Consider the following 27,090-nt stretch of genomic DNA (forward strand, 5'->3'; position numbering starts at 1 on the left):
CAATACGATTGCACAACTGATTTGATGTCCCCACAATATAAGTAATGCAAGTATTCTCACACACACACACAGGCAGATGGCTGTGTCCCTGCCTGACCTCGTCCTCTAACTTCATTTATCATCAAAGACGGTTTTTAATTTTCTATCAATTTCTCGCTCTCACTCTCTCCATCTTTATTTCTCTCTGTTGTGAGAAACCCTTCAAATTTGAATTCTCTGTCATTAATAATGCATATGCTGTTCATTAGGCATCGGCTTGATTTGCATAAATCATGAAATCTGGGAAAGAAACGGTTTTGTCTGGAGTGGATAATGTTAATGAGGGAGGGACGGGATGTTAATGAAGGAGGGGAGCGAAGAAGAGTCAGAGATTTTTTAAAAAACTTTCTTTTTTTCTGCTTTCATGACTTGTTCATTAATCTGATGCAACTGTTCTGACAGAGTTAGTAATAAAGTAGCCAAACGCTAAGATGTGCCTTTGCATTTCTCAGCCCTCATATTGCAGTGCATGTGAAAGATAATTAGACCTAAGCTCCAATTTATCCATTTACTTCCTCTCAGGTTTTTTCCCTCTTTATTGCTGCAGGTGTTCTGCTGCTCTAGGCGACGTCTCAACGGTCCGATTCCTCCACCAAACAAACCAGGTTGCTGACAAAGTTTTGCATGAAATGGTGTGTTTCACAGCAGTCTCCACAGTGACCATATAAACAGCAGATGAAATGTTCGATTGTGGTGCTAATCCTGTTGGATTAATGGCTAATTACCACTCTTTTACATTACTGTGCAATCATTTTATATTTGGTAACTGAATAATTAAATGCCTGCATTAAAGATTTATGCTTTCCATGATGAAAATGAAAACCAAACTTTTAGACCAAAGAAACCCAGAAGTCTCGACTGTAATCAATATCAGTGAACTTTATTTCAGCTGACTATTATTAAATGCTCTTTTTGCAATTTTTTTTATATAAAACTTTTCCTGCAGAGTCATTTTTCTGCCTGCAGAGCAGTAAAAGCTTCTGTGTGGCTAATACTGTGTGTCTCCTGATTAGGGAGAAGATGGGACATCATATTACCAAGTACAAGCCCGTGTAGCCATGCTGGATAAGAACTATAAACTTGCTGAGATGCATTACATGGAACAGGTTAGTAACAAAACCCATTTCATACCATGCAGCATTTGGGCACACATTTAGTTCAAAAAATTGGCAGGAAAACTGCGATGGTCACAGTGTGATATTAAAAACAAGGCTTTCATTACTTTTAAAGCAATAGAAATAAGCACTAATGCACTTTAGCTCAGATATCCTTCTACCAAACTATCCTAACGGGTAAGAAAAAAATTAATGAATGACGTTCCTTTGACCTGTTAATCTTTTATAAAGTTTGTACCAAAAATCTGTGATTAAGCACACATTTTGGATGTGTTGGAATCACTATAAACACACACATTTCATATGTTTCAAGCTTATGTGTTTAATCATTTTTGTTTATTGGCAGAATGCCATCGACGAGGCCATAGAGATGTACCAAGAGCTCCACATGTGGGACAACTGCATTGCTGTAGCGGAAGCCAAGGTAACAAAACACACTAGAATCAGTTAAATCTTTTATGTGCTTTAAAGCCATTTCACCAATAAATACCGAAATAAGGGTTATTTATTTTCTAACGATTACTGGATCACAGAAGACCTAATTCTCTACAAGCAGATATGACCTGAACTGAAGAAGGATTTTGCATCTGTGCAGTTTTGTTTGGATGATGTTTAGTTTTCAAATGAGAATGAGAGGATTGCTATACTTCTTCATTCCAATCAGATTTTTCTTGCTCTCCCACTTCTGGCTCCCTGTTCATTAGTTTATTTTATAAGGTATTTTTTTATATACATATATATCTTTATATAGATATATATACTTTTAAGCACACTTAAACACAAAAATGTGGCTTGGCTGTACCTTGGAATCATTCATACATTAAAAAGTCTTCTAACTCAAAGAATGAGGTAGTGTTGTGCCCCTAGATAGAGGACATCTCAACAAAGAGCCAGTTTTCCTTGTGACATATGAAAAAAAAAAGACATGGACTGTACTGTTATTCAACAGCTTACAAGGAGGACACAAAAGGGAACAACTATTTCAGGTTAGATATTAAAAAGAAATGTTATTAGTACCTTCAGCTAATTTATTAAAACACTTCTTATCCAGGTTAGATTGTCTTTTCAGCTACGTCTATACTTTTTTTCTTTTTACATATTCTAAGGGAAAAATTATCTGATTGTAGTTCTGTCCAACTCTAATCCCAAACAATCTCAGAACCACCCGGAGCTGAATAGTCTGCGTGGGAACTATTTTCAATGGCTAACAGAAACAGGCCAAGACGAAAAGGCTGGCGAGGTGAAGGAGAATGAGGGAGACTTCCAGGGTGCCATCAACCTCTACCTGAAGGCTGGACTCCCAGCCAAAGCTGCTCGCCTGGCCATCAGTCGCCCGGAGATCACCGGCAGCAGCGAGACTGTCAGTCGCATTGCTGCCAGCCTCATCAAGGGAGAGTTCTATGAGCGAGTGAGTGGATTTCTTTTAGTGCAGTCAGATAAAGAAATTAATAAATTATACATAACGGTAAAAATATTTCTACTCTTTTTCTTTGAACTCTTTTTTTCTAATCTTCCTTGTTCCTCCAAACAGAAGCCAGTGGAGTAAAGGTTTCAGTGCAGGAACAAAACTAGCTTCTTGTTATTTTGAGGTTTACTCCAGCTCCCTCCATCTGTTTGTTATTTCTCTCTTTTTCTGTCACTGTTTGTCTGAAAAGTCTCCACTTTTCCTCTGGCCATCTGTGCTTATGCAACAGGTGGGAAAGATCCTTGTGGAGAGAGTAAAACCTCAGAATAATATTTGTTGCCTTTATCAGTTTAGATGTTTAGATGTAGACAGTCAGCAAAAGATGCTTTTCTGTATTCAGTGAGGACCCCATGTTCTTCCCTGTGTGGTGTAGGCAGGTTAAAAAAAAGAATCAAAATTAGCATTTAACACACAAGTGTCCTTGTAAAAGAAATACTAATTTACAAGTGAAGAGATCACACTCACTCAAGGAACTTCCACTTTGGTGGAAAATATTTTAATGTTTTTAATGGGTGATTTTGGTGTTAAGATTAAAGTGTGAGAATGAACTATGTATTGCCATGGATTTTTATGAGATTTGTGTCATGCATTTTTCAGATGTACAAAATCAAACAGCATAAAAAAGCCTTTAATTGTCCTGATTTTGTTTGTCTTGTGCGCCAACACAATGTCATGGTTTTTTGTATAAAGAGCACATTCCTTTGGGCACATTTTGCCTGTCATTTATATGCCGTTTTAAGATTTTGGGGACTTTACAATGACATGGCTAATGGTTAGGATTTGGCTAGTACACGGGAGGATGTCATTCCTTTATAATACATGGAGAAAAATGGCAAAACAAGAAATTTAGCATAGTGATAACAAACAATATGGTGTTTACACTTCATCATAATTCATCACAAGATCAAAGTAAGATCAAATTATGTGTGATTGTAGTCTACACTATAGGTGATGCTTAATAAACAGCTAAATAAAATTTTGTGGCCATGCACTGAAGGCTCCATTTGAGGGTGTTAAGGGCTTTTTTGAGCCAGTAGTTACCATATTTTGACAAGAGGGTTTTACTCCAGTGAATATGTAAATCTGGATTGGACAAAGTTGCATATTTTTAATAATTATTACCAGAAAAGCCACCAGAAGGACTGAATCAGTGACTCTGAGGAAGCATTCAAGGACAGAGAAATATATATATATATATATATATATATATATTTTTTTTTTTTTTTTGTAGGAGTTTGGGATATTTTAGAGCAAGTCCTTTGCAGTCATTGGTGATCATAAACATTAAGCATGTCTGTGCTTGTTTCACTTTTGGGAATACAAGAAAGACGGGCTAATGCTGGGATATGATTTACATCATATAAAAGGCTGTATGTTCGTCTCTAACTAGGCAGGAAATCTATATGAGAAGATCAGGAACAACCAGAGAGCTTTGGAGTGCTACTGCAAAGGAGGGGCCTTCAGGAAAGGTAAAAGAAGTTTACCAGCTTTCACTTTAATTATTGCTTTTTTTTTTATTTGGTTTTGTTGTTTTCTTTTTTATTAAACTTAAAGTGCAATACATTTAAGTCAAATGACAAGCTGTTGGACAACAATTCAATCCTGAGTGGATTGATGTGAGGATAAAGTTTCCTCTTCCTGCTTCCTGTAGCGGTGGAGCTGGCTCGCATCACCTTCCCTGCCGAGGTGGTGAAACTGGAGGAGGCCTGGGGAGACTACCTCGTCCAGCAGAAACAGATGGACGCTGCCATCAACCACTTCATTGAAGCAGGGTGGGTAGTGTAGAGGAGGGATGGAGGTGGAAGAGTGAAAAGAAAATATATGAACAGATGGAGAGGAGGAAAGGTGAAAGAGAGAAAAAAAAACACCACAACAGATATAGCCAACAGTCCTTTAAATTGTCACCAGGACCATGATGGAAAGATGAGAGGAGATATCATCAAATATACCCAAAAATACCAAATAAAGACAAGTACACAGAGCTTAGATTACCAAGCTTTGACTGGGATACTAAAAGTTTAAGGACATAAAAATACTACTTCACAGCCAGCAAAGTTTTAAGCCGTTCTTTAATTCAAACCAAACATTTAAGTTCAACTTTATCCTTTACCAAAAGTTAGACAGACCTTTTGTACTTGGTTAAAATAACATATCTGTACTATCTTCTTCCTAGCTGCTCCCTTAAAGCTATCGAGGCGGCCATCGCAGCACGACAGTGGAAGAAAGCCGTCCACATCCTGGAGATGCAGGAAGACTCGGCTGCAGGGAAATACTACATGAAGATAGCTCAGTACTACATGTCCGTGCAGGACTATGAGGTACGGGATAGGAGAACAAAAAAATATGTGAAAAAGAGAAGATTAAACAATGCTGGAGAGAAGATGGGTTTGATATTTGTTAGACAACTTACATGTAACCTGCATTTGATATCAGCTAAACAGGACCAAATTACTGCATTATAAAAATACATTCATGTCTTCAGTAGAAACAAATCATAAATTGTTACAAATTGTAACAAAACTTCCTGTTCTGTCTTTCTAATGTTATGGACAGAAGTTGTTTAAGCCAGTGTTCCCAAGTTATTTTGAGCCACCACCCCCAAGATAACATACGTTGGTGTTTGCAACCTCCATACGTTGATGTTTGTGGATGAGGTTCACCGCAAGTTGTTTAAGGCACAACAAAAAGTTTTGAACTGAATTCGATTCATTTAGGAATTACATGATATGTGTGAAGTGTTGCTCATTGTGACAAATTCAGAGAAAATTTTCATCTGACACCTTTTGGTGTCATTGTTAATTGTTTTGGTTTTGTGGCTCATAACTTTTCTGTTTTGGTTCACTCACATAACATTCATCAGCCTCAGCAGTATGACGTTATTTTTTTCTGAGAAAGATAGACTCTACACTCTACTACAAACCACTGGACAGAAGATGGGCAAAGTTAGCAACTACAGTCTGAATGTGAAGGTTTACATGCACTAAAATATCCAGATATTAAGTCTGAATAAGACGCTGTCATGTAAACAATGTTTGCTGATCATCTTAACTCAAGTAAGGTCGTTCTTAGGAAAGCAATAATGAAATAAAGCTTTCTGGAGTATTCAAATCATAGTCATATTATGCAGACATTTTAATGTTATTTTTGCATTCAGCAGGGATTTTTTAACATTTTGTGACACACAGTTTCAGCTTAATGAATAAATGCCAAACCCTTAATTTTCTATGCTTACTCTAATAAAACAATGGTGCATCAAAAGACATTCAAACAAATTTCTTCTTATAATTAAGTAAAATGTTTAAGTGTCAGCCAGAATTTGTCAATAAATGCAAAGTACAAAAAAAGCTATAAATTTTCTCCAAACATGGCTGCTTGTCAACAATAATGTGATTGGCAGCTTTTGTTCAGGGCATTAAAGAAAACATGGAAATGTCACATGAAAGCAGGATGTAGCTGGGAATCATTAATTAGACTGCAATTTGCAATGTGTAAATGGGAATATGAATGGAATATTGTCATGGAAATGTCAGCTAAAGACACCATTGAGCACTGTTGTGAAAGCACACGAAGGTTTAATTACTTTTGCAAGTGACTTTGCAAAGCTTTTGCAAAAGGGTCAAAAACCCGAGAGAACAGCAGCCATCAGAGGTTTGACAACAAATATAAGACCTAAAGCTGAAAGATGCTTCAAGGTCATTGGTCCACAGCAATTATAAAAATATTTTAGAGACATAGCAGTTTAATTTAGTACGTTCTGACTTTCCCATTTTAGTTCTGCAACTTCCACTGCAATGTCACAATGGTTTGTAGACCAAAGTTTTTAAGTCTTGAGTTTGGTTTTTGGGTGTTGATGTCTTGGGTTCTGCCATTTCACGCATGCCATCAAAATGGAAGAGTTATATAACACAAAAACAGGGAATCTACTTATAGATGTCAGAATAATAAGCCAAGCTCTGAATTTAGTTATTTTTGTTGTAAAGTTTAGCATTTTTGCATGTGGGTCTATAAGGACAGGCTGTCCTTCGGAGGGACATAATCTCACAGATGGCTGCTTCTAACCATCCAAACACATGCATCAAATTTGAACCAGTGATTCCTCTTATATAGAGCAGGGTACAACTGCAACAAGCAAGCATTTTTCTTAATAGTGGTTGTGGGTTTTGGCTTGTCACCATCATAAATGGCATCCGATCAGTGCATGAGGCTGTATTATTCGCCTTGCAATAATGTATAATAAGTTTGTGGAAGCATGACTTTTTGGAGTTTCTTAAACACAAAAAACTACTGCATGTAACTGTCAGGGAAAGAAAAGATAAAGACAGAAACCCAGAACAAAACACAAAGGAAAAGAGTCGAGATGGCGGTGGCAGTGCGCCTTGTGTTGTGCTCGTTCTGATGAGCTCAGCTGAACCAAACAGCTTCTGCACATTGACAGCCTCCGAAAATAGCAGTCTATTGCAGTTAGATTGCTCTACAGACGTATTCACAGAAAGTAATTAAGATAACAAGCTCTTCGCTCTGCAACTTGTGGAAGCTGCAGGAAAGTGAAATCTAATACAAACTTTAAACACTGAAGGAAGCACACACCTGTGGTATTCATCTGTGGGAAAAGTATTCTGGAAATATAATGACTAAATGTTTTTTTTTATCAGAATGGCAAACATTTGTTGCACTGAAGTCAGTGTCATCACAGATATGGCAACAAAGTGGTGGGCGCTTCACTTTTTCTCCTTGGAATATACTTTAACTTGTTCTGAGTTGTTTAAACTCTATTTGTCATTGGCCTGTAGGTGGCAGAGCAGCTGTTTGTTAAAGGAGGACACATTAAAGATGCTATAGACATGTACACTGCAGCAGATCGTTGGGAGGAGGCTCACAAGGTCAGTATGGAAGCACTGAAGCATCAAAATTCATTATACAGACCAAGATTTCAAATATTCAACTTCTTTTTATTCAAACGTCCATATTGCAAATTTAATCATCTTTCATCCAAAATGTCAGATTAAATAATAATCATGCCAGAATAATTTCCGTCCTTGTTATGAGTCTGTAATATGGAGGAATTAATCAGGCTGTTGTTGTCTGATGTCTTTTGTGTACAGCTAGCAGTGGAGTGCATGACGGAGGAAGAGGTTACAGCCCTGTATGTCAGCAGAGCTCAGGAGCTGGAGAGAGATGGGAAGTTAAGGGAGGCTGAGAGGTAAATACTAACATGACAGGCATTAAGAGTTCATCTCTGACCTTTGTTTAACCCTCAAAACTTGCCAGCACCCTTAAGCGCTATCACTTATACTATTAACAGTTTCCCAGGAACAGTAGTGTGTAACTGTGGGGTAAATTGTGATTGATGGCATTTATATCCTGTACAGGAGATTTACAATCCAGTCACAAAATGTAGTGTTTATTCTGATATTCCATTAAAAAAATTGCTATCACTTCTATGTTGCTAAGTGACCTCTATTTTGTGATGAAGCTACTTCCTGTCAAACATTTGATCAATCAAATCCAATCAGGAGCAGCCAAAGATCAACATGTTACCAGAAAGTTAAGTCTGTGTTAAATAAAATAATAATGGTGCTTGTACAGGGTTGAGTTTCGACATTAACATAAAAAAAAGCAGGCGGACCAAAAGTAATCAAAAACAAAAGGCTTGGAGTTTTAAGGGTTAAAGCAGGATGGAAGCTAAAAATCCTCTTTCCTGTGATCACACAACAAACTAATGCTAACTCGGGTTACAGGCTGTTTGCTACAGTGAAGGAACCTGACCTCGCCATCACCATGTACAAGAAGAACCGAATGTTTGATGATGTTATTCGTTTAGTGGCCAAACATCACCCTGACCTGCTGACTGAGACTCATCTCCACCTGGCCAAGGTATAACACACAACAGCAGAGTGGAGAAGCTGAGCTATTATGGAGTTTCGACACCAATACTGATAGCAAAAATTATCATTGTACATGAAATTTATAATAATATATATAGTTTTACAGGCCAGTGTCATATGTTGATTTCTTGTCATGAAATTAGTGCATCCAGAAGCTGTTAGGTGGAATTAACCCAAAAGACAATAACCAGGGGTCTGCATACATGAACATAATGCTGGTGTGACTGAAACCAAAACTTTAGAATAAAAACATTAAATAAGACCCCAAATCCACATTCCACTAGGACTTGTTCACAATTTTATCCAAAGCAAATATGTAGTGTTTCAGCACCTTAGCTGGATGCATGATAATATATTGTTATAGTATGTAATTCACTGTGTTGTGTTTTTCTGGACAGCATTTCCTTGCTTAGCCAAAAAGGAAGGATGGTAAAAAAATCAAAACAAACTGAAGAAATTTCACGCTGAGCAGAATGCAGACCGTAAAATTTCCATAAGATTTGTAAAAGACAGACTGCTGACCCCTTAGTTATCCTAAATCCCAGCCTTCAAATGCATTTTCACGCAGAATGGGGATTGTGGATGTTTGTCAAGGAGAAATAAGTATCTAATCACAGATTTGCAAATCTGTAGTAATCTGATAGAAATTCCATAACTTTCCAACAGCGTCAGTGTTTTCTCTCCACTTTCTAATATCCCAATTTACAGCTTGGTATTTTTTCAGTGGACAGAGTCAACCTGTGCACCGCTGACTCCCAACTTTTAATGAGTGTGGCGAAATTCTAACACAGCAATAAAAAGAAACAATATATTAGAAAAAAACTCATCCTCATTAAAGTTAAGGGTGGTAGCTCTTTGCATGTTTTGATATTATTTTAGAGTATTTTTTATGCCCAGATTGTCCTTGTCTCCAATTAAAGCAGCCCGCATTGATTTTGAGATTGATTTACTAAAAACAAATCAGGGATTAAGTGAGGGGCTTTAATAAATATTTTCAATTATATTTCAACTCTGATTTACTCCTTATGTAGCAAGTAAACCAATTCTATCTGTGAAGTTTAATTTCTGTTAATATGTTATGTAAAAATGCTTTTTGCAGGAACTGGAGGCAGAGTCCAGGTTCTCAGAGGCAGAGTACCACTTCATGGAGGCTGAAGAGTGGAAGGCTGCAGTCCAAATGTACAGAGTCAATGATATGTGGGAGGACGCACACAGGGTACACTCCACGCTCAAAATCACTTTACTTGGCTTGCAAACAGTAAATCTCATAACATTTCTAAGCAACTGTTTCACTCTGTGAAACCATAGTTTTTGCCCTGCAGAGCAAATATTTTTAGCTCCTGAAAGTACAGTGCCTGGCCAAAAACAAAGTTTTCAATAGGGTTCAGATCTGAACTGTGAAAATGATGTTTTGTGCTCCCTAAACCACTCTTTCACAATTTCAGCCCAATGAATCAGGCATTGTCATCTCAGAATATGCCCATGTCATCAGGGGAAAAAAAATCCATTGATAGAAAACCTGCTCATTCAGTATATTCAGGTATAAGATGACCTCATTCTTTGGACATATAATGTTGCTGAAACCAGACCTGACCAACTGCAGCAACCCCAGATCATAGACTGCACCCAGGCTTGTACAGTCACAGTACAGTGTACAGTGTACATCACTTCATCTGCCTCTCTTCTTACCCTGATGCTTCCATCACTCTGCAACAGGGTAAATCTAGACTCTAGACCACATGACCTTCTATTGCTCCAGAGTCCAATCTTTATGCTCCCTAGCAAACCGAAGCCTTGTTCTCCTGTTAGTCTCACTGATTATTGGTTTTTGTTAAGGTTCTACTGTTGTTTTCCTTGATTTGATTTCACCAAACATTTAAGGGATCACAGATCACCATCATTCAGGATGTTTTTCTGACCGGTCAGTTCCCCGCTATCCTTCCAGTTTTTAATATATTTTTTTTAATAAATTTGGACAGTTCTTAACCCAGTTTTAGTTGTTTCTGCATCTCATTAGTTGTTTTCCCTGCTTGATGCCAATTATTTGACCCTTCTTAAACTAACACATTTTCCACGACCACAGGGTGTGTCTTTCTACATGGCTGTTTAAGAAATGAGGCTACTCATAACATAAGCTGGGATTAAATAACTTGTTGAAGCTGAGACACAATAACACATGCATTAATTATCCAATAGGACCTCCTACTTATTTACTTGGTTAAATCCAGAATGGAATGGACTAAACTCAACTGCAATGAAATATACATACATATTTAATGTGTATATGTTTTCTTTAGGTGGCAAAAAGTCACGGAGGTCCCAGTGCCCAGAAGCAGGTGGCCTGCCTGTGGGCCAGAAGTCTGGGAGGAGAGGCTGCTGTCAAGCTGCTCAACAAATTCGGTCTGCTGGAGTACGCCATTGAATCTGCTGCAAACAACTTGTAAGCATCACGTCAATCCTGCAACAATTACAGTGGGATTATTACTTTTTTATTCATTTTAACTTTAAGACACTTCAGAAAACTTTGTTAGTGTTAAAGGAATTCCGAATCATGAACCATTTCTTTGTATTCATCTAAAAATGTGTAAATGTGACAGGATTTCATGCTTTTCCTCTTCTCTCCAGCTCATTTGATTTTGCCTTTGATTTGGCTCGCCTTGCATGTAAGGAAAAGATTCCTGAGATCCACCTCAAGCATGCCCTATACCTGGAAGATGAGGTAAATCTGCCACATTTTTTACTTACAGTCACTTCTCTGATAAATCAAATTAATCCCCATAGTCATTTATCTAACCAGCAATCTGGGAAAAGCTTTGGTTACAACCTCAGTTCGTTTATAAAATCATGTTCAGTGCTTCATAATAAGGCCAAGCTCATTAAAACTTAATTTTTTCTGTAATAAACATGAGAGAAAGTCAGCTCCCATCAGAATATTTTATCTGTCTGACACGATACTCTTATTGGCATTGTTCTAAAGCTGATCGTCCACATTTCATCTTCCAGGGAAAGTTTCCTGAAGCGGAAGTTGAGTTCATCAAAGCAGGAAAACCCAAAGAAGCTGTTTCCATGTGAGTTATGGAGAAGATGATCTCTGACCACACCATATTTATTTTTAAATATGATGTGCGTATTTCCCCATGTTGCAGAATCATATCATTACAAGTCCATCAAGTCCAGAAGTCCAAGTCCAGAAGTGATAAATCAAACTTTTGCATTTTTGGAGGGAAAAATTACACAAAAATTAAGTACAACAATAACTAAGAGAAAAAGAGCGGAATAGAATAAACTACATTTAAATATTAAAGAAATTAATAAATAAATCAAAATAAAACACAAATGAATAGTATTAAATTAAATACATAAATAATAGTAAATAGATAAAAATCACTAAAATAATTAAGTCATTAAAATATAAAAACACAAAAACAACACAAAAAAAAAGACTTGAATTGTTTACTGCAAATTTGCATCAATAGGAATCAAGGGGTTAACTTTCTCCACCACTGATACAGATGAGGTCAGCATCCATCCATCCATCCATCCATCCATCCATCCATCCATCCATCCATCCATCCATGATTAACTCAACATACCTTTTAAACACTCAAATCCTACACTGTCATCTGCATGTTTTTAAATAATTTCCAACCTTCCGGGTGGCCTTTGCTTTTAGGTATGCTTTGACACTTAATGAAACTCTCTTTTCTGAGACTCACGAAAAAAAGTTTCCTAAAACACACAAAGGATTCTGACAACCTCTTATAAAACAAAAATAAGACAATTTTTAGATTTTGTCCTCTGGCAATGTTGTGTGTCTGAACTATTCCAGGTATGTCCACAACAAAGACTGGGCCAATGCGCTGCGGGTGGCTGAGGGCCACGATCCAGAGAGCGTTTCTGAGGTTCTGGTTGACCAAGCCAAGTTCTGCTTTGAACAGAAAGATTTCCAGAAGTCTGAAGCTTTCCTACTTCGAGCCCAGAGGCCAGAATTGGCTGTTAAATTCTACAAGGTACCAAAAAGAAAACCCTGAAAATAATAAAGGTTACATTCATATTTTCTTTATTTAACTCACAAACTTATGTTGTTGCATTTCCTGATTTTACTTTCAAGTATTAACTTTGTCAGTCTGCTTTATTGTCAGTTAATATTTTAGTTATTTCATATCTTTGGTACGTTTATCAGGATGCAGACATGTGGAGTGATGCCATGCGTATCTGTAAGGAGTATCTCCCCAACAAGCTTGCCATGCTGCAGGAGGAGTACGAGAACGAGACCTCCAAAAAGGGAGTCCGGTGAGATCATTGTCCAAAAATGATAAGAAATCAGCTTGTCTTGTTTCATCAACATTATTTTAGTCCAGAACCTCTTAAAGTGGTGATGAGATATTTCTTACTTTCATGTGTAATTGAAAACAAAGACAGGAACTGGAAGTGTATCTCGATGTCATTACAACTGCACTCAGCCCGTCTTTATTTGTTGGACATTATTCTAACGACTTAAACAGACTAAAATCACTGAACTGCACTAAAATGCTGAACGTTGACGGTGTCTCCTTAGCAGCCCACCAGCATCATCTATGCACAAAGAGTCAGTTTGATGCTTTATTAAAACACAACTCGCATGTTTTTCCTCAAACTGAATCTCCCAAGAAGAAACAGCTCGTTAGTGAGCAGACCAGCAGCAGGCAGCTCTCATCCTTCTCCCATTGCTTCTCCCTCTTTAATGACTTGTGGGAGAAAACATCAAAAGTTACCAATGGAAACGAATGAAAAAGAGAGTTAAAAAAAAAAAAAAAAAAGCTCTGGGTTTTTCCTACAGAGTTTACAACTCAGGCTTCATGTAAGTGCAGATCTTTCTCTTTCTATTTGGACATCTGCAAAACCAAACGTTGCTGAGTTAATTTCACTGATATGTAAGCTGATGATGGAGATGGGGGTTGTAAACAAGGCAGAGATGAGGTGAATGTGTTTCAATTCAGCGATTCAGAGCCTGAACTGCCGACAGGATTACTGCTGGTAAAACGCTTTGGTTAAAAAGAGATAGGTGTAATCCAGAGGAAGAAGGCAGAATTTTGATACTGATTTGTTTGAGTAATTACAACTGAAGGAAAACTTTTCATATTTCTGTTTGAGAAAAGAGTGGACAGATTACAAACATCCTCTCATATAGCTGCAGTGGTAAGACTGAATAAATTTGCTTCCTGGATGGACTTTGGGTGATACTATAAAAATTCTATGGTTGCTGTTTGATACCAAAGAAGGAATTTGTTGCCTACAATTTACCTTTCGAGGAATCTCAAATTAAATGCATTTGTTTGCACCTCCTCATGTGATCCTGTATTTTGGCTGTTTAGAGGTGTGGAGGGCCTGTTGGAGCAGGCCAGGGAGTGGGAGCAATCCGGCGAGTACTCCCGAGCTGTGGACTGTTACCTGAAGGTGAAGGACGACTCCAACACAGCCCTGATGGAGAAGTGCTGGATGAAGGTAAAAATCATCTGCAGTTATATTTGCATGAAATATTTATAGTGGCTACATCAAGCCTGATTACATCATAGATTTCTGTCCGTTCAGTTAAGGAATGTGAAATGGATCTTGAGTTCGTTCGTTTGTTTGTTTGTTCGTTCGTTCGTTCATTCGTTCATTCATTCATTTTCTGTACCGCTTCGTTCAATTCATGATCGTGGGGCAGCTGGAGCCTATCCCAATTAGCAGCAAAATTCTCACTTTAACCTTTCTAGAGCTCAATAATGTAAACAGCATTTTATCAGCTAATATTTCTGACTTTTTAAAGCAACACTACTGAACTTTGGTCATTTTTCACACTTAAGCACCCCCTAATGAAGGCTAATTTGGCATCTGTCTTGCATCTTGTCTCTTCTCTGAGCCCTCTCCAGCCAGGAAAAGTCAGTCCAATCTTGTTTTATTTATTTATTTTTTATTTAACTGGTCTAAATGATGGTCTGACTGCTGTTTTGTGCCAAACAAATTTGCTTTGTCAAAGGGAGCAGAGTATGAGGAATGAGGAGTCATCAGAGATGAGTGTGATTGTGCAATTGCGACCACACCTGTACGGAGATTTCTCTTATTATCTTCGCTTATGTTTTAATCTGTTACTTTCTGTCTTTCTTTTCTTTCTCTCTTTTTTCTTGTCCACTCATGTTTCTTTGATGAATGAGGAATGGTACACATTCAAAATGACCAATGTGTTGATATCCAGTTGCCAGGATCTGATGCAGTGCCAGAGTGAGGTTTCTCAGCCTTGAGACACTGCAGGACAACAATGGCTACAGAAATGTACTTTATGAATTTTAATGTGCCACCAAAATGAGTCAGAAGCATCCAGTGTTATGGTCGAGTTATATAGTATTCCTTTAATGTTTATATAACTATAGAGGCAAGGTAAATTTATTTATGTATCACATTTCATACATGAGTCAACCCAGTGTGCTGTACACAATCAACAGAAACAAAAGATTAAATACATTGAGTTACATAATACAAACTAAAGTCAATGGAAAAAATATCATCAACCTCATTGCCGTCATTGTCATTATTGTCACCACCATCAATATAGCATGTTTTTCATAAGTTGTGCAAATCTTTGGATACTGAAACATTTCCAAGATAAAGTCACATTCAAATTAGATAAATTGCTTTGGAATTATTGCTGTTCAACATTTTAAAGACTTTTTAAAAGGGGTTCAAATATAATTTGGAAATTGATTCCCAAACAAACTGAGGCTACTCCTTTTTATTTCTTCATCAGTAAAGCAGGTGAAAGTCCGTTTAGCATTCAGAAGCTGTTGGTGTGAACTCATTAATGTGTTCAAAGAAGCTCTGAGAAGACAAATCAACAGATAAGTACCTCCTGAGAAAAAAAATAAATTACTAAATAAACACAGCAGTGAGTTCAACAACATAAAAAGGCCTGGAATCCAGCAGTGATGGATGATCACAGGACCCTCTTTATGATAAAGAAAAACCACTAAACAACATCCAGCTGAGTGAAGACGCCATCAAGAAAACATTTTAAAAAGTTAAAACAGGGTTGGAAAGATTAAACTAAGACAATCCCAAACCTGGATGATGAGAAGGAAAAAGCATGGAACGATCCCCTAAGCTACAACATTATCTGTAAAACATGAGGAGGCGGTGTGATGCAATGGCACTGCATCACTAGTGTTTATAGCTAGAAAATAAAATATACAATCTGTTCAGATTCAGCCAAATGCAGAAAAATTATTGAACATTGCTTTACAATAAAGATGGAAAATTACCCAAAATATTAGATTAGATTAAACTTTATTGTCATTATACACGTACTATGTAAAACATACTGTGAAAGAAACCCAGGAGGATTTAAGATTAACACTTCATCTCAACTTGATCAAGTTACGTTTCGCTTACTGAAGATAGAATTAAGTAGTCTGCAGTAAAAGCCTGGCAAAGTATCACAAAGGAGGAAAAAAAAAATTAATTAAGGGTTATGTTCTGTTATTACATTAAAGCACTTCACACCCACATCCACTATTAAATTAACAAGTTGTATCTGCACCAAAATATTTCTCAACTGTATTACTTTCAAAGTCAACACTGTAGTAAAAAGACAGTATGCTCTGGAAAGGCAAGATTATCTCGGAGGAAATGGGAAAGGTCATCGTGTCACCAGCCTCAATAGATACCCCTCTGTTTGGAGCATGAAGATACACATTCAGCACTGTGTGTTATTGACTGCAGGGCTGTGGAGATGAGATCATTTGAAATTTGAATGCTCCCTCTCTCAGTGTTGCTGAAGGAAAAGGTCATGGAGTCTCAGGGATCAATAGGTTCAACCTCTTGGGAGTTTTATTAACCCAGAAAATGTAGCGTCAGTGTGAGTGATGGGTCAGGAGTTACACTCGTTCTGGTATTGAACGTTAGATCTCCTGGTGGTGTTTGAGTAAAGATCACAGGGTCACAACATCAATGTTTCCTCCTTATAGTGAGCTTGAACGTGAACATTGGCCTTTATTTTAACTACCTGTGTTAGATTATTTACTATCAAGCAATCAGCAAAGCTATCAAATATCTAATAATCTAAAAAAAATTAAGCTGTGGATGTACTAAGAGCTAACACTTATTGTGTTTTTGTATTATTATAGTATATTATTTAGTATACTGCAAACTGAAGCTAAAATGAGTAGTCAGTTTGATTTTATGTAAATGGTACGAATTTTAAATGATTAGCTATTTATTCGAACAAAATTCTGTTTTAAGTTTGTCATATGTGAACATTTTTTGCAAACATGTGAGATGCTACACTTGTCCTTTTTCATTTGCAGCCCTCTTTGTTTTACTGAAGTGGTTTAAAAAAAGAAAGTACACTCTCTTTGAACCGTCAGGTTCAGGTGTTGGAATGTGGTTAATAAATGATCTGGTCCTTACCCATTCTTAATTTTAGGTAAATGAAGCATAACTGTTGAAGCAGTGTGTAATGAACAAATAAATAAATAAATACAAAGCATACACCATATTTCAGTAGTGTGTAGAACCACTTTTCGCATTAATATCTTGAAGTATTTCTGTGTGACGTTATGTCTTCTCCACTCCTCTTTGAATTACTTCACTTCTTTGAGATTTGCAGTGTTTGTTTCTGCTCAGCACTCTTAAAGTTTCACTCAGCATTTCACTCAGGCTGAGGTCTGGACTTTGACCGGACCATTGCAATGCTTTTATTCTTTTCTTTTCAGTCATTCTGTTGCAGATTTATTGCTGTGTTTGGGAACATTGTTCTGTTTGACATCTAACTACAGATTACTTTGGTATACAGATGAGTTCACGGTCCACTCAGTGACTGAAAGGGGTCCAGGTCCTGTGGCTGCAGAACAAGCATAGATCATTAGCTCTCTAATACCTTGCTTGACAGCTGATATGATGTTTGTGCTGATATCTTACTGTATGTTTGGTTTTCACCACGTATGGTGCTGTGCATTATGACCAGGGTCATTTTCCCCTTGTGAATAATCTTTCTCTCTGGAGAATGATAGACTCCAGAAAGTTTGGAAATTACCTTATCACCCTTTCCAGATTGATGGACAGCAGTGGTTGCTTTTCTAAGATTATGGCTGATGTCTTTCCTCCTTGACATTCTGCTCACACACATCTGAATGACCCAAACTCTGGACCTCTGTAGCCAGTGTCCAGTATGTTTCCAAGCTGCAACACACCTGACTCAGAATAATAAATCATTACAGGCTTATGCAGAACTTGACAACAAGCTGCGGGAGAACCATTTAATTTGAATTAGGTGTGTTGCAGCAGGGAAATATCTAAAACCTGCAGTAAATTTATCAAATTATCTTTTTTTATGAATTTCTCTCCTTTCTCTATAATAACAAGGACAAGTAATAAGATTTTTACTTCTCTACATAAAAAACACAGAAAAAAAAGATGTACATTTAATTAAAGTCTTCAATTTCTGAGACATTGAAGTTGAACCTGCTGATGGTGTACAGTTTTTCAGGCTTATTAAAATCTCTTCCTTACTGGAGTCTATCTTTTCTATGAATTTCTACCTTTAATAGAATGGCCTCTTTATGAGTTGTGCACTAGCTGACATGCACATCACGGTGGGTATGTGTGTACTTGTGTGTGTTTCAGGCAGCAGAGCTGTCCATCAAGTTCCTGAGCGGAGACCGAGCAGTCAAAGTGATTCAGGTGGTTGGACCACGACTCACAAAGCTGAGGAAGTTCAATGCTGTAGGTGAAAACACACATACATGCACTAATAAACAAATAAAAATAGGCACATATGAATCTATAGATATTTAAGTTCCGATTGAATTATTCCTCTTTTGTTCCCATGTAAACGTTTATCTCTTCCTCTAGATGGTTTGTGTTTTTGTTTGTATGTTCAAGGCTGCTGAGCTCTACTTAAACATGGACTTCATCAAAGAGGCGATCGATGTCTTCATTGAGGGTGAAGAGTGGAACAAAGCCAAGAGAGTCGCCAAGGAGCTGGAGCCGAGGTTTTTTAAAACCCCTGCACTGCACACACACACACATACACACACAAACACCTGACTGTTACTATGGTTATTACAGAAGAAAACACAGACAAGGACACTGAATTGAAACTGTGAATAAAAGAGGCTTAAAGAAAACAGAAATGTTGTTTATTTTCAGTATAATTACCTAAATTGACGCTGGTTTTGGCAGGTATGAAGATTACGTGGACCAGAAATACAAAGAGCACCTTAAGAACCAAGGAAGAGTGGATTCTGTAAGTACATGTTTACTTTCTATTCTTATTTATTTATATTTATTTATTATTTATCTTTATTAATTGTTATTGATTTATTTAATATTTAATTCTATAGTTTTTTTTTCCCAGTGTTTTTCTTTTTTTCCAGACTTTTTTTCATTTCCTGTATTATTTTGTTTTTATATAATAGTAAATAAATTCAGGTGTTAAGGGGTTAATCCAGGACTGAATGTCTGGACCTGATTGCGTTAAAACCAAGCTTTAAAATTTACTCATAACAAGAAATTATGAACATGAAAAACCAAGTAATGTATGAAGTTTTGATATTCTACACGAAGCAAACCAATCTGACATATTTGTTAGGAATATAAAAAGAAATCACTCATCCTTTTCATGATGCAAACATCTTGCTTGATTGCTGGATTTCTGGACCATTTCACTGCAATTTGAAGCTGCAGACTTGTTTGCTCTGCCAGTGTCATTTAACAAATATTAGAACTAAGAATGACAGAAAGTCTAATGGTCTCATTTTAAGTTTTATGCTGTGTTTCAATGCTGTTCTTGTGACTGTGTCGTCAGCTGGTGGGTGTGGATGTCATGGCAGCTCTGGACCTGTATGCAGAGAAAGGCCAGTGGGAGAAATGCCTGGAAACAGCATCCAAACAGGTATAATGCACACAGCTCACTGTAGCCATTTTTAAATGAGCCGTTAAATCAGCTATAAAAATATTATATTATTATAAATGCTTTAAACTTAAAAATAAAAAGGCTCAACTTCAGCTTTTACAGTTCAAGGCTGCATTATTTTTCTAAAGATCAGAGTTTATACAACCTTCCTGACAATTGAAGCAATTTGCTATAAAGGTTAATCAGGTGAGGAGAGCTTTAATTATATTTTCACAGTTTGTCTTACTGTAAATGAGAAGAAATTGTCTCCTTAATGACTCAGATATTAAGCATATATTATGGAGGTGTTACATACTGTGTAAAAGTCTTGGGACCCTTATTTCTTTATATAATGACAACAACAGAAAAGAGATGCTGAAATTTACAAAAAAAACATGTATAAAATCAATAGAAATACAGCATAAAAGGTAATTATTAAAGGAATTTCTTACATTTTTAAAGAGCTTAGAAGTCAGTATTTTTCTGTGGAGCTTTGTTCTTCAGTGCAGCCTGAATCCTTTTTGACAAGCTATTTGTCAAATTTGTTTTAGAAATATTTCTCCAGGCTTATTCAAGGACTTTCCAAAGCTCATTTTTGGATGTTGGCTGCCTTGTTCCGTTTTCTATCAAGATGGTCCCACACAGCTCTAATAAAGTTAAGGTTCGGACTCTGGGGAGGATTCTTTACTCCATCAGACATGTTGCCACTGATTTTCAGTCCAGTTCTTGTGTCATTTGGCATACCTCCATCTTTCCCTTTATTAAGAATGACTTCTTGATAGCCACTCTTCAATGGAGAGCATTTTTGATGAGGTTTCAGCCAACAGTAGGCTGGTCAAATATGCAAAAACAAATGAGACAGAAGAGGAGGAGGATTGGGAGGAAGAGCAAATGTGGGTTTTCTGAATGACAAATGAAATGCAGCCTAAGTATCTAAAACACACTTTGTTTTAGACACTTCTTCTGTCCTAAACTGTTTTAGGGACACACTGCACATCATGCAGATATGCCATGTTTTCAACTATTGGCTCTTTGGAAATCTCCTTGTTGGTTCACACTTACCATTTTATGCCCATTAAAGGATATTATCCTTAGCATTTTTCATAGATATATCAAAGTAAATGGGTAACAGTGTACCTATAGATCCACTTTAAAATTGGTTTTTAACTGAGTTGTCTGTTATATGTAGACACTACACTGGTTCATCCCTTGAGTTAGGTGCCTTCTTATGCTTAAATAATGATATTTATGAGAATGGTAAAGTACAAGAACTGGACTAAAAACTAAAAATTAACTTTGAAAGACCTTTTGGGAAGCCTGAAGAACTACTTTTAAAGATTACACAGGAGTCTGGCTCCTTGGAAACAAAATATATTAAATGAGTTGCTCAAGACTTTTGCATGGCACTGTACATCTGTATGTTTTCAGTTGGTGTGAAACCACAGTTTATATCAGTGGAAAGATAAATGTGATCTGCAGGCTTGAAGCTGCCTCATTGATATTTTGTGTGTTGCTAGAACTTCAAGATCCTCCAAAAGTACATCGCTCTGTATGCCACTCATCTGATTAAGGAGGGTGGTGCTCTGAAAGCTCTCCAGATTTACATACAGCATGGAGTGCCACCTAACCCACAGGTACACACACATAAATTACATCTGTATTTTATTTATTGTTGTTGTGACAGCTGTTAAATGTCTTTCACCTTTTTTCCAATCAGAACTTTAACATCTACAAGCGTCTGTTTCTGGACCTGATTAACCTCCCTGACACTGACAGAGCTGAGTCTTACCGCATGTGGGCTGACCTGCGCAACTTTCTGCTGTTGCTGGTGATTAACAACACAAATCACAAGTCGTCTTTCATCCCGTCTTTCACTTATAACTCCTCTGTAACTCTGTGATTACAGTGTGAGAACATGTCCAAGTCAGCCGAGGCCAACTCTCCAGCTCATGAAGATTTTGAGCAGATGCTGCTGATCGCACACTACTTTGCCACGCGATCTGCGGCTAATGGAGTGGAGCAGCTGGTAGAGAACAACAAGCTGCCTAAATACACATAGTTTCAGCTCAACTTAAACTCTGGTTTAATGCATGGGCACGATTTTCACAAAAATTGAATCATTTAGGCTTTTTCATTTTGTTTTTGTTCATCTTTCCGCTTTCAGATCAGCATTGCAGCCAAGCTGTCGGTATCTCTGCTGCGTCACACTGAGCTCGTTCCTGCAGACAAGGCCTTCTACGAAGCTGGTCTGGCCTGCAAGGTGGGTCCACCAATCAGACAGAATGAGATTCATTCCACTTTAGGTTTAATAATTGTTCTCAACTAGTTTGAAATCTTTAGTTTTAGGTTCATTGCCTCAAATGATCTACTGACCTGGTTTGGCATCTGTAATATTTTTCTTCCACTTAAAGCAAAAAAGGTTTATATGTCATAAAACTGTCTAAATTAATCAGAAATCATGTCTTTCCTTGATTAAACCACATTTAAAAGTTAAGCTGTTTATTTCATATGTTCCTCACCCATCTATGAGCCTTCAACTTTTAATGGCCAGTTTTGGAACCAGTTGTTGATTTTAAATTGGTGCATGTTGTTTAAAGTTAGTTCAGTTATATTTACTGTTTTATGGTCTTTTAAGGTTAATTTGAACTACTTACAGCAGCATTTTTGGGGAATGCTTTCTGTAACTGTATTATGTCAACTGTTACGTATTTGTTCATTCTGGCAGGCTGTTGGCTGGGAGAACATGGCCTTCATCTTTCTCAACCACTTTCTGGACTTCTGTGATGTAAATATCACACAAGCTTTTCAACTGCCTATAACACCTTAAAAATCATTTCACCGTCTATTTCTTTCTAATTCAGCGTGTTTTCATTTCTAACTGGTCTCTGTCTGTCCCCAGGCCATTGACGAGGGGACCCTGAATGCTCTGGACCACTCGGACTTCATTGACACTGATATTCCCTTCGAGGTTCCAGTTCCCACCAAACTCTGTGTCACTGTAAGACATCGTCTTCACACACTAAGCACACATCCACAGGCTGCAGTCATACTGATAGATGGAGACAATATTGGTGTTGTGCTACAAATCAGATCTGGGACAGTTAGTGTCACATTCCTCAGTGGCATTGTTTATAAATGAGAACAAATGCAGCTTGTGCAGATTTATGAAATCATTAGTCCTGCCGTCAGCTGATCGTCAGCTGTTTGATTGATCCATTTATCCGCAAAGTCTTAAGTCGCAGAATCAGAGAAGTGGTGAGACCTTGTGATGGGGAAAATCTGGCAAATATACATATCAGGACCCTGACGAAGCCAGAATATTTCACTGGTCACATTTTATATATTTATAGCTCACAATAAAATGTGTATTATAAATGAAGATGGTATATACAGTAGATAGTAGAAGTGGCCGTCTCTGGCAGCCACAGATGAATTAGTTGTTTATTTAGTGTTGATTATAGTCAGTATGTTTTATAACGCTTTACATTTATACACTCACCTGCCACTTTATTAGGTCCATTTTGCTAGTACCAGGTTTAACCCCTTTTTACATTCAGAACTGTCTTAATTCTTGGTGTCATAGGTTCAACAAGGTGTTGGAAACATTCCTCAAAGATTTTGCTCCATATTGACATGATAGCATCACACATCCATGATGAGAATCTCCCGTTCCACCACATGCCAAAGCTGCTATACCGGATTGAGATCTGGTGGCTTTGAAGGCCACTGGAGTCCAGAGAAATGATTGTCATGTTCAAGAAATCAGCTGGAGATGGTTTGAGCTTTATGACATGGCGCATTATCCTGAGATGGTGTGAAAATCCCAGTAGATCAGCAGTTTCTGAAATACTCAGACCATCAACCATGCCACCTTCAAAGTCACTGAAATCCCCTTTCTCCCTCATTTTGATGCTCAGTTTGAACTTCAACTCATCTTCTTGACCATGTCTACATGACTAAATGTATTGAGTAGCTGCCATGTGATTGGCTGATTAGATGCATTTGTGTAAAAAAGTAATTAAACGGGTGCACCAGATAAAGTGGCCGGTAAGTGTATATGATACTAGAAGTGTCTGCTGTTTGAGATTGGAGGTATCAGAACTTATAAGGTATTTACAGGTATAACCTGTGCATATCTGTGTGTATGTGTTCTCTTGTTTGTGTGTGTGTGTGTGTGTTATAGGACACCCAGCGGGAGCAGATCCGTGACTGGGTGCTGATGGTTTCCATGGACCAACGTGTGGAGCAGGTTCTGCCGGTTGACGAAAGGAACACATATGAAGCCTCACTGGTGGCTGCCAACACTGGCCTTCGCTCGCTGCCTTGTGTTCTTACTGGTAACACACACACACACACACAGGACATGACATGTCCAAGACCATTTTAAAGCTTGTAAATAAAAAGAACTAAAAGTTTATGGGGAAACTCATATGATCCGAAATAGCAATCATTTAATAAGAAAATGCAAAGAAAAAGAATCAGATACTTTATGGAAAAACATCTGAAAGTTGTTTATAATTTGCATATTATTGGTCAAATAAACACAACACAGTGCATCTGCAAGAGAGAAAACTTAAAATAAACTTTTAAACAGTTAGTAACCTGCTTTCCTAGATTAATTTAAGTCATTTTTATGTAAAGAAATCTAAATTTAACAAACTGTTGAATTATTGCATGAGTCTTTAAGAAGTTTGAAGGCATGTTGAAAAATTTGTGCAGTTTTGAAACTAGTAGTTGACATGTAATGGGCTTTTGTGTAGTTCTGTAGAATTAAATCGCTCACCACCAAAGTGGTTCTGCCATTTTTCAGGTATTTGTGCTTGTATTCCTTCTTTTGTTATTGTACCTTTACTTTTTATTCCTTTTCTGTTTGTGCTTTTTGTCTTCAGACAATTTCATATAAAGATCCTCCTTTAAAAAAAGACAGTTTAAGGGCTTTTTTTCGTTAATTTTTTTATTCAAGATAGCTCAATTTTTCATTCAAAAACATCTTTTCCATCCACAGAGCATACCAACACTTGGCTGCTTGTGTACATTTTTCAGATCGCTGTTTGACTGTAAATGCTGGCATAGTGTGTATGTCTTACTTCATGGTGTTTCTGCCTTCAGGCTACCCAGTTCTAAGGAATAAAATTGAGTTTTCATCAGCCGGGAAAGCAGCCAACAAAGAGGACTGGAACAAATTCCTCATGGCCACAAAGGTGAGACCAGACAAACAGATACTGTTCCAGTGTTTCCTTTCCGGCTCAGCTCGGGGTCTTCAGCTTTGTAACAGTAGATAATGTCATCCTAAAAAAGTTAGCTGTCAGCAAGACTTCCTTCTAAATGTATGAAAAATAATTCTCAATATCTTCCTTATGAAGCTAATCTTTACTGAAAAAGATATATTTGCATGCTTACATTAGACATTGCTTTATAAATGTGGTGGTTGGTTTGTGGTTTTATATGAATCCAGTAATGACTTCTTGCAGCATCTCCATCTCATATGAATTGCTGTTTGTATCCATCATGCCTGCAGACCACTCACAGTCCAGAGTGTCAGGATGTCCTCAAGTTCATCAGTCAGTGGTGTGGTGGCCTTCCGGCGATGGGATTCTCCTTCCACTAACAGGAATATTTTCAGATCTGCTGCTTTCTGTTTTGTCATTCAGAGTTCCCAGATTTCTCCCAATCCTCCTCTGTCACATCCTTTTTTTTTTCCTCTCTGTTGCGTATTTGAACAGTCATCAACTCTTTTTACACAACTTATTTATTCAGCATTTCTTTCTTAATTTCTGTATGTTTGGTCTCCTTTCATGAGAGATAAATCTTCTTTCAGTCTAATACACACTGCCACATGAAGAATTTCACTTTTAATTCATTTTATTTTTTCCCCAAAAGAAAATAACCTAATTTTGATCTCTGAGCCTGTCTGACTAGGTGCAAAAAGGGCAACAAAACTTCCAAAATAAAAATGAATATGACTCCAAACAAGTGAAATAGCTTGACATTTTGAGAAATGCGTTTAATTGTGAAGATGCTTTTCTTTAAATATTATACTACAGCCTGTTAGCTTTTCTTAGCCTAGCTATAACAGTGAGGAAAAAAAATAAAATTTAACAGTGGAAAACAGCTAGCTGGGCTTTTTACAAATATTTAATAAATTTTTAAATACTTTCTGTAATTGAATGCACACTTTGAACCATGAAATGTAAAAGTCAATAGCCAGGAAATGCAGTACTTTAAGAAGAGGTGGCTGTCTCCTTGTAGCCAGTTTTAACTCTGACCTATGCTAAGCTAAGCTAACAGACAGCTGGCTTTGTTAGCAGTCTGTTAGCTTAGCTTACAAGCTGCTGGCTCTGGCTATGGATTTATTGTCTAAACAAGGGTGAAAAAGAGTTTATACCAAGATGTTAAAGTTTGAACATTCACAGCAAAAGCACAGTTTGAAATATTATAAATGATTAATAGAATTTATATTAAAAGTGGATTTATCAGCAGGCAGTCCCACTGTAGTTTTCAAATGTAATAAGTAAGTTTTTTAGGTTCAGTATTAGCATTATAAATTAACTCATTAATAGAAAGAATTAATATAAATTAACAAATATTAAAAATGGGATACCTTAAGTGGTTTTTTTCAGAGGTCTATAATCTCATGATTCACAGGTTTTTTCATATTTGTTATCTGTCTCATTTCCCCTGCAGCTCTCAACTCCAAAATCCTTTTAGACTCCTATGAAGATCTGTAAAAATTCCTCACATACACAAAAATATCTTTGTAATCTGCCAACATTGTTTTGACAATGAAATTTCAAACATCAGGAAATTGTTGGGCATCATTTTCAGCCGTGGATTGATCCACGTTTGTTGCTCTAATGAGGCGCTCAGTTAAAAATAACACAGGGAAGCTTTTTATCATAGAAGAGCATGTAAAGGTAACTTTTTGGTGTTTTAGTTTTCATGAGATTCTATTACTACTGCTAAGTTTATCTCAAGCTACTGTCATACATGTCCTAGTTTCTATACTCTGTATCTACTGTCTCTCTGGATGGAGTCTCTGAATTAAAGCCAAAGGTTTCTGTCTCAGTTCAACTTAAGAAGTCCAGCAGACACTCGACAAAATGACTGTCTGGCTCTGCTGCAGCTCAAAGCACTTTTTAATATGTGCAGACTGAAAAAGCTCTTTTTTTCCTTGAATGTGTTTTTGAAACCGGTCCTGTCTGGTATTGCCTTTACTGTGTGTTTATTAAGGGATGTATTTTGTTGAATAAAGTTTAAATAAAAATGGTTTTTGAACACTCTCAAGCCTTTTTGTGCTGCTGTTTATTCAGGCTGATTTTTACTGATCCTCAGCTCTGAATGCTACTGGAAGTTCAGTTTTAGGAATGCTTTAAAAATTGGTGTCTGGTTGAAATCAACTGCACCTTTTTCTAGTTGCTTCTTTTCTGTTTTTGTTTGTCAAAGCTTTATTTTGCATCTGAACATTTTGTTTGTGTTTCTTATGCCTCTTTTTCCTCCTTTATGGTTTCATACCTGCTCGAGGTCTCTAAATATGATTTTTTTTTTTATATATCTTTTTGAATGTCTTTTGTGTGTTGCTTTTGTCATTTTGTGTTTATTTTCTTCATTTGTTTCACACATATTTAGTAGTTGTTGCATCTTTGTTTTTTACACTATATTGTCTCTTTTTGTCCATCC

General features: G+C 37.1%; 1 protein-coding gene across 1 annotated transcript in view; it reads left to right on the top strand.

Annotated features, from left to right (window-relative positions):
• The window catches only part of ift172 (intraflagellar transport 172), a 47,250-nt gene extending 20,558 nt beyond the window's left edge, over positions 1-26,692 (top strand). The window contains exons 19-48 of the mRNA XM_041975106.1: positions 587-671; positions 1,053-1,145; positions 1,501-1,578; positions 2,314-2,562; positions 4,010-4,088; positions 4,271-4,391; positions 4,793-4,937; positions 7,410-7,499; positions 7,722-7,819; positions 8,358-8,493; positions 9,604-9,720; positions 10,802-10,944; positions 11,130-11,223; positions 11,508-11,572; positions 12,334-12,514; positions 12,688-12,797; positions 13,859-13,988; positions 18,144-18,242; positions 18,402-18,511; positions 18,702-18,765; positions 19,327-19,413; positions 20,931-21,047; positions 21,131-21,241; positions 21,320-21,439; positions 21,578-21,673; positions 22,139-22,198; positions 22,313-22,411; positions 23,597-23,750; positions 24,523-24,614; positions 24,932-26,692. Coding sequence (XP_041831040.1) covers positions 587-671; positions 1,053-1,145; positions 1,501-1,578; positions 2,314-2,562; positions 4,010-4,088; positions 4,271-4,391; positions 4,793-4,937; positions 7,410-7,499; positions 7,722-7,819; positions 8,358-8,493; positions 9,604-9,720; positions 10,802-10,944; positions 11,130-11,223; positions 11,508-11,572; positions 12,334-12,514; positions 12,688-12,797; positions 13,859-13,988; positions 18,144-18,242; positions 18,402-18,511; positions 18,702-18,765; positions 19,327-19,413; positions 20,931-21,047; positions 21,131-21,241; positions 21,320-21,439; positions 21,578-21,673; positions 22,139-22,198; positions 22,313-22,411; positions 23,597-23,750; positions 24,523-24,614; positions 24,932-25,021 — 3,313 coding nt within the window. The 3' untranslated portion in view covers positions 25,022-26,692. The remainder of the gene's footprint in view (positions 1-586; positions 672-1,052; positions 1,146-1,500; positions 1,579-2,313; positions 2,563-4,009; positions 4,089-4,270; positions 4,392-4,792; positions 4,938-7,409; positions 7,500-7,721; positions 7,820-8,357; positions 8,494-9,603; positions 9,721-10,801; positions 10,945-11,129; positions 11,224-11,507; positions 11,573-12,333; positions 12,515-12,687; positions 12,798-13,858; positions 13,989-18,143; positions 18,243-18,401; positions 18,512-18,701; positions 18,766-19,326; positions 19,414-20,930; positions 21,048-21,130; positions 21,242-21,319; positions 21,440-21,577; positions 21,674-22,138; positions 22,199-22,312; positions 22,412-23,596; positions 23,751-24,522; positions 24,615-24,931) is intronic.
• Positions 26,693-27,090: the final 398 nt, after the last annotated feature.

Source organism: Melanotaenia boesemani, chromosome 22, assembly GCF_017639745.1.
Source record: "Melanotaenia boesemani isolate fMelBoe1 chromosome 22, fMelBoe1.pri, whole genome shotgun sequence".
NCBI classification, from domain to species: Eukaryota; Metazoa; Chordata; class Actinopteri; order Atheriniformes; family Melanotaeniidae; genus Melanotaenia; species Melanotaenia boesemani.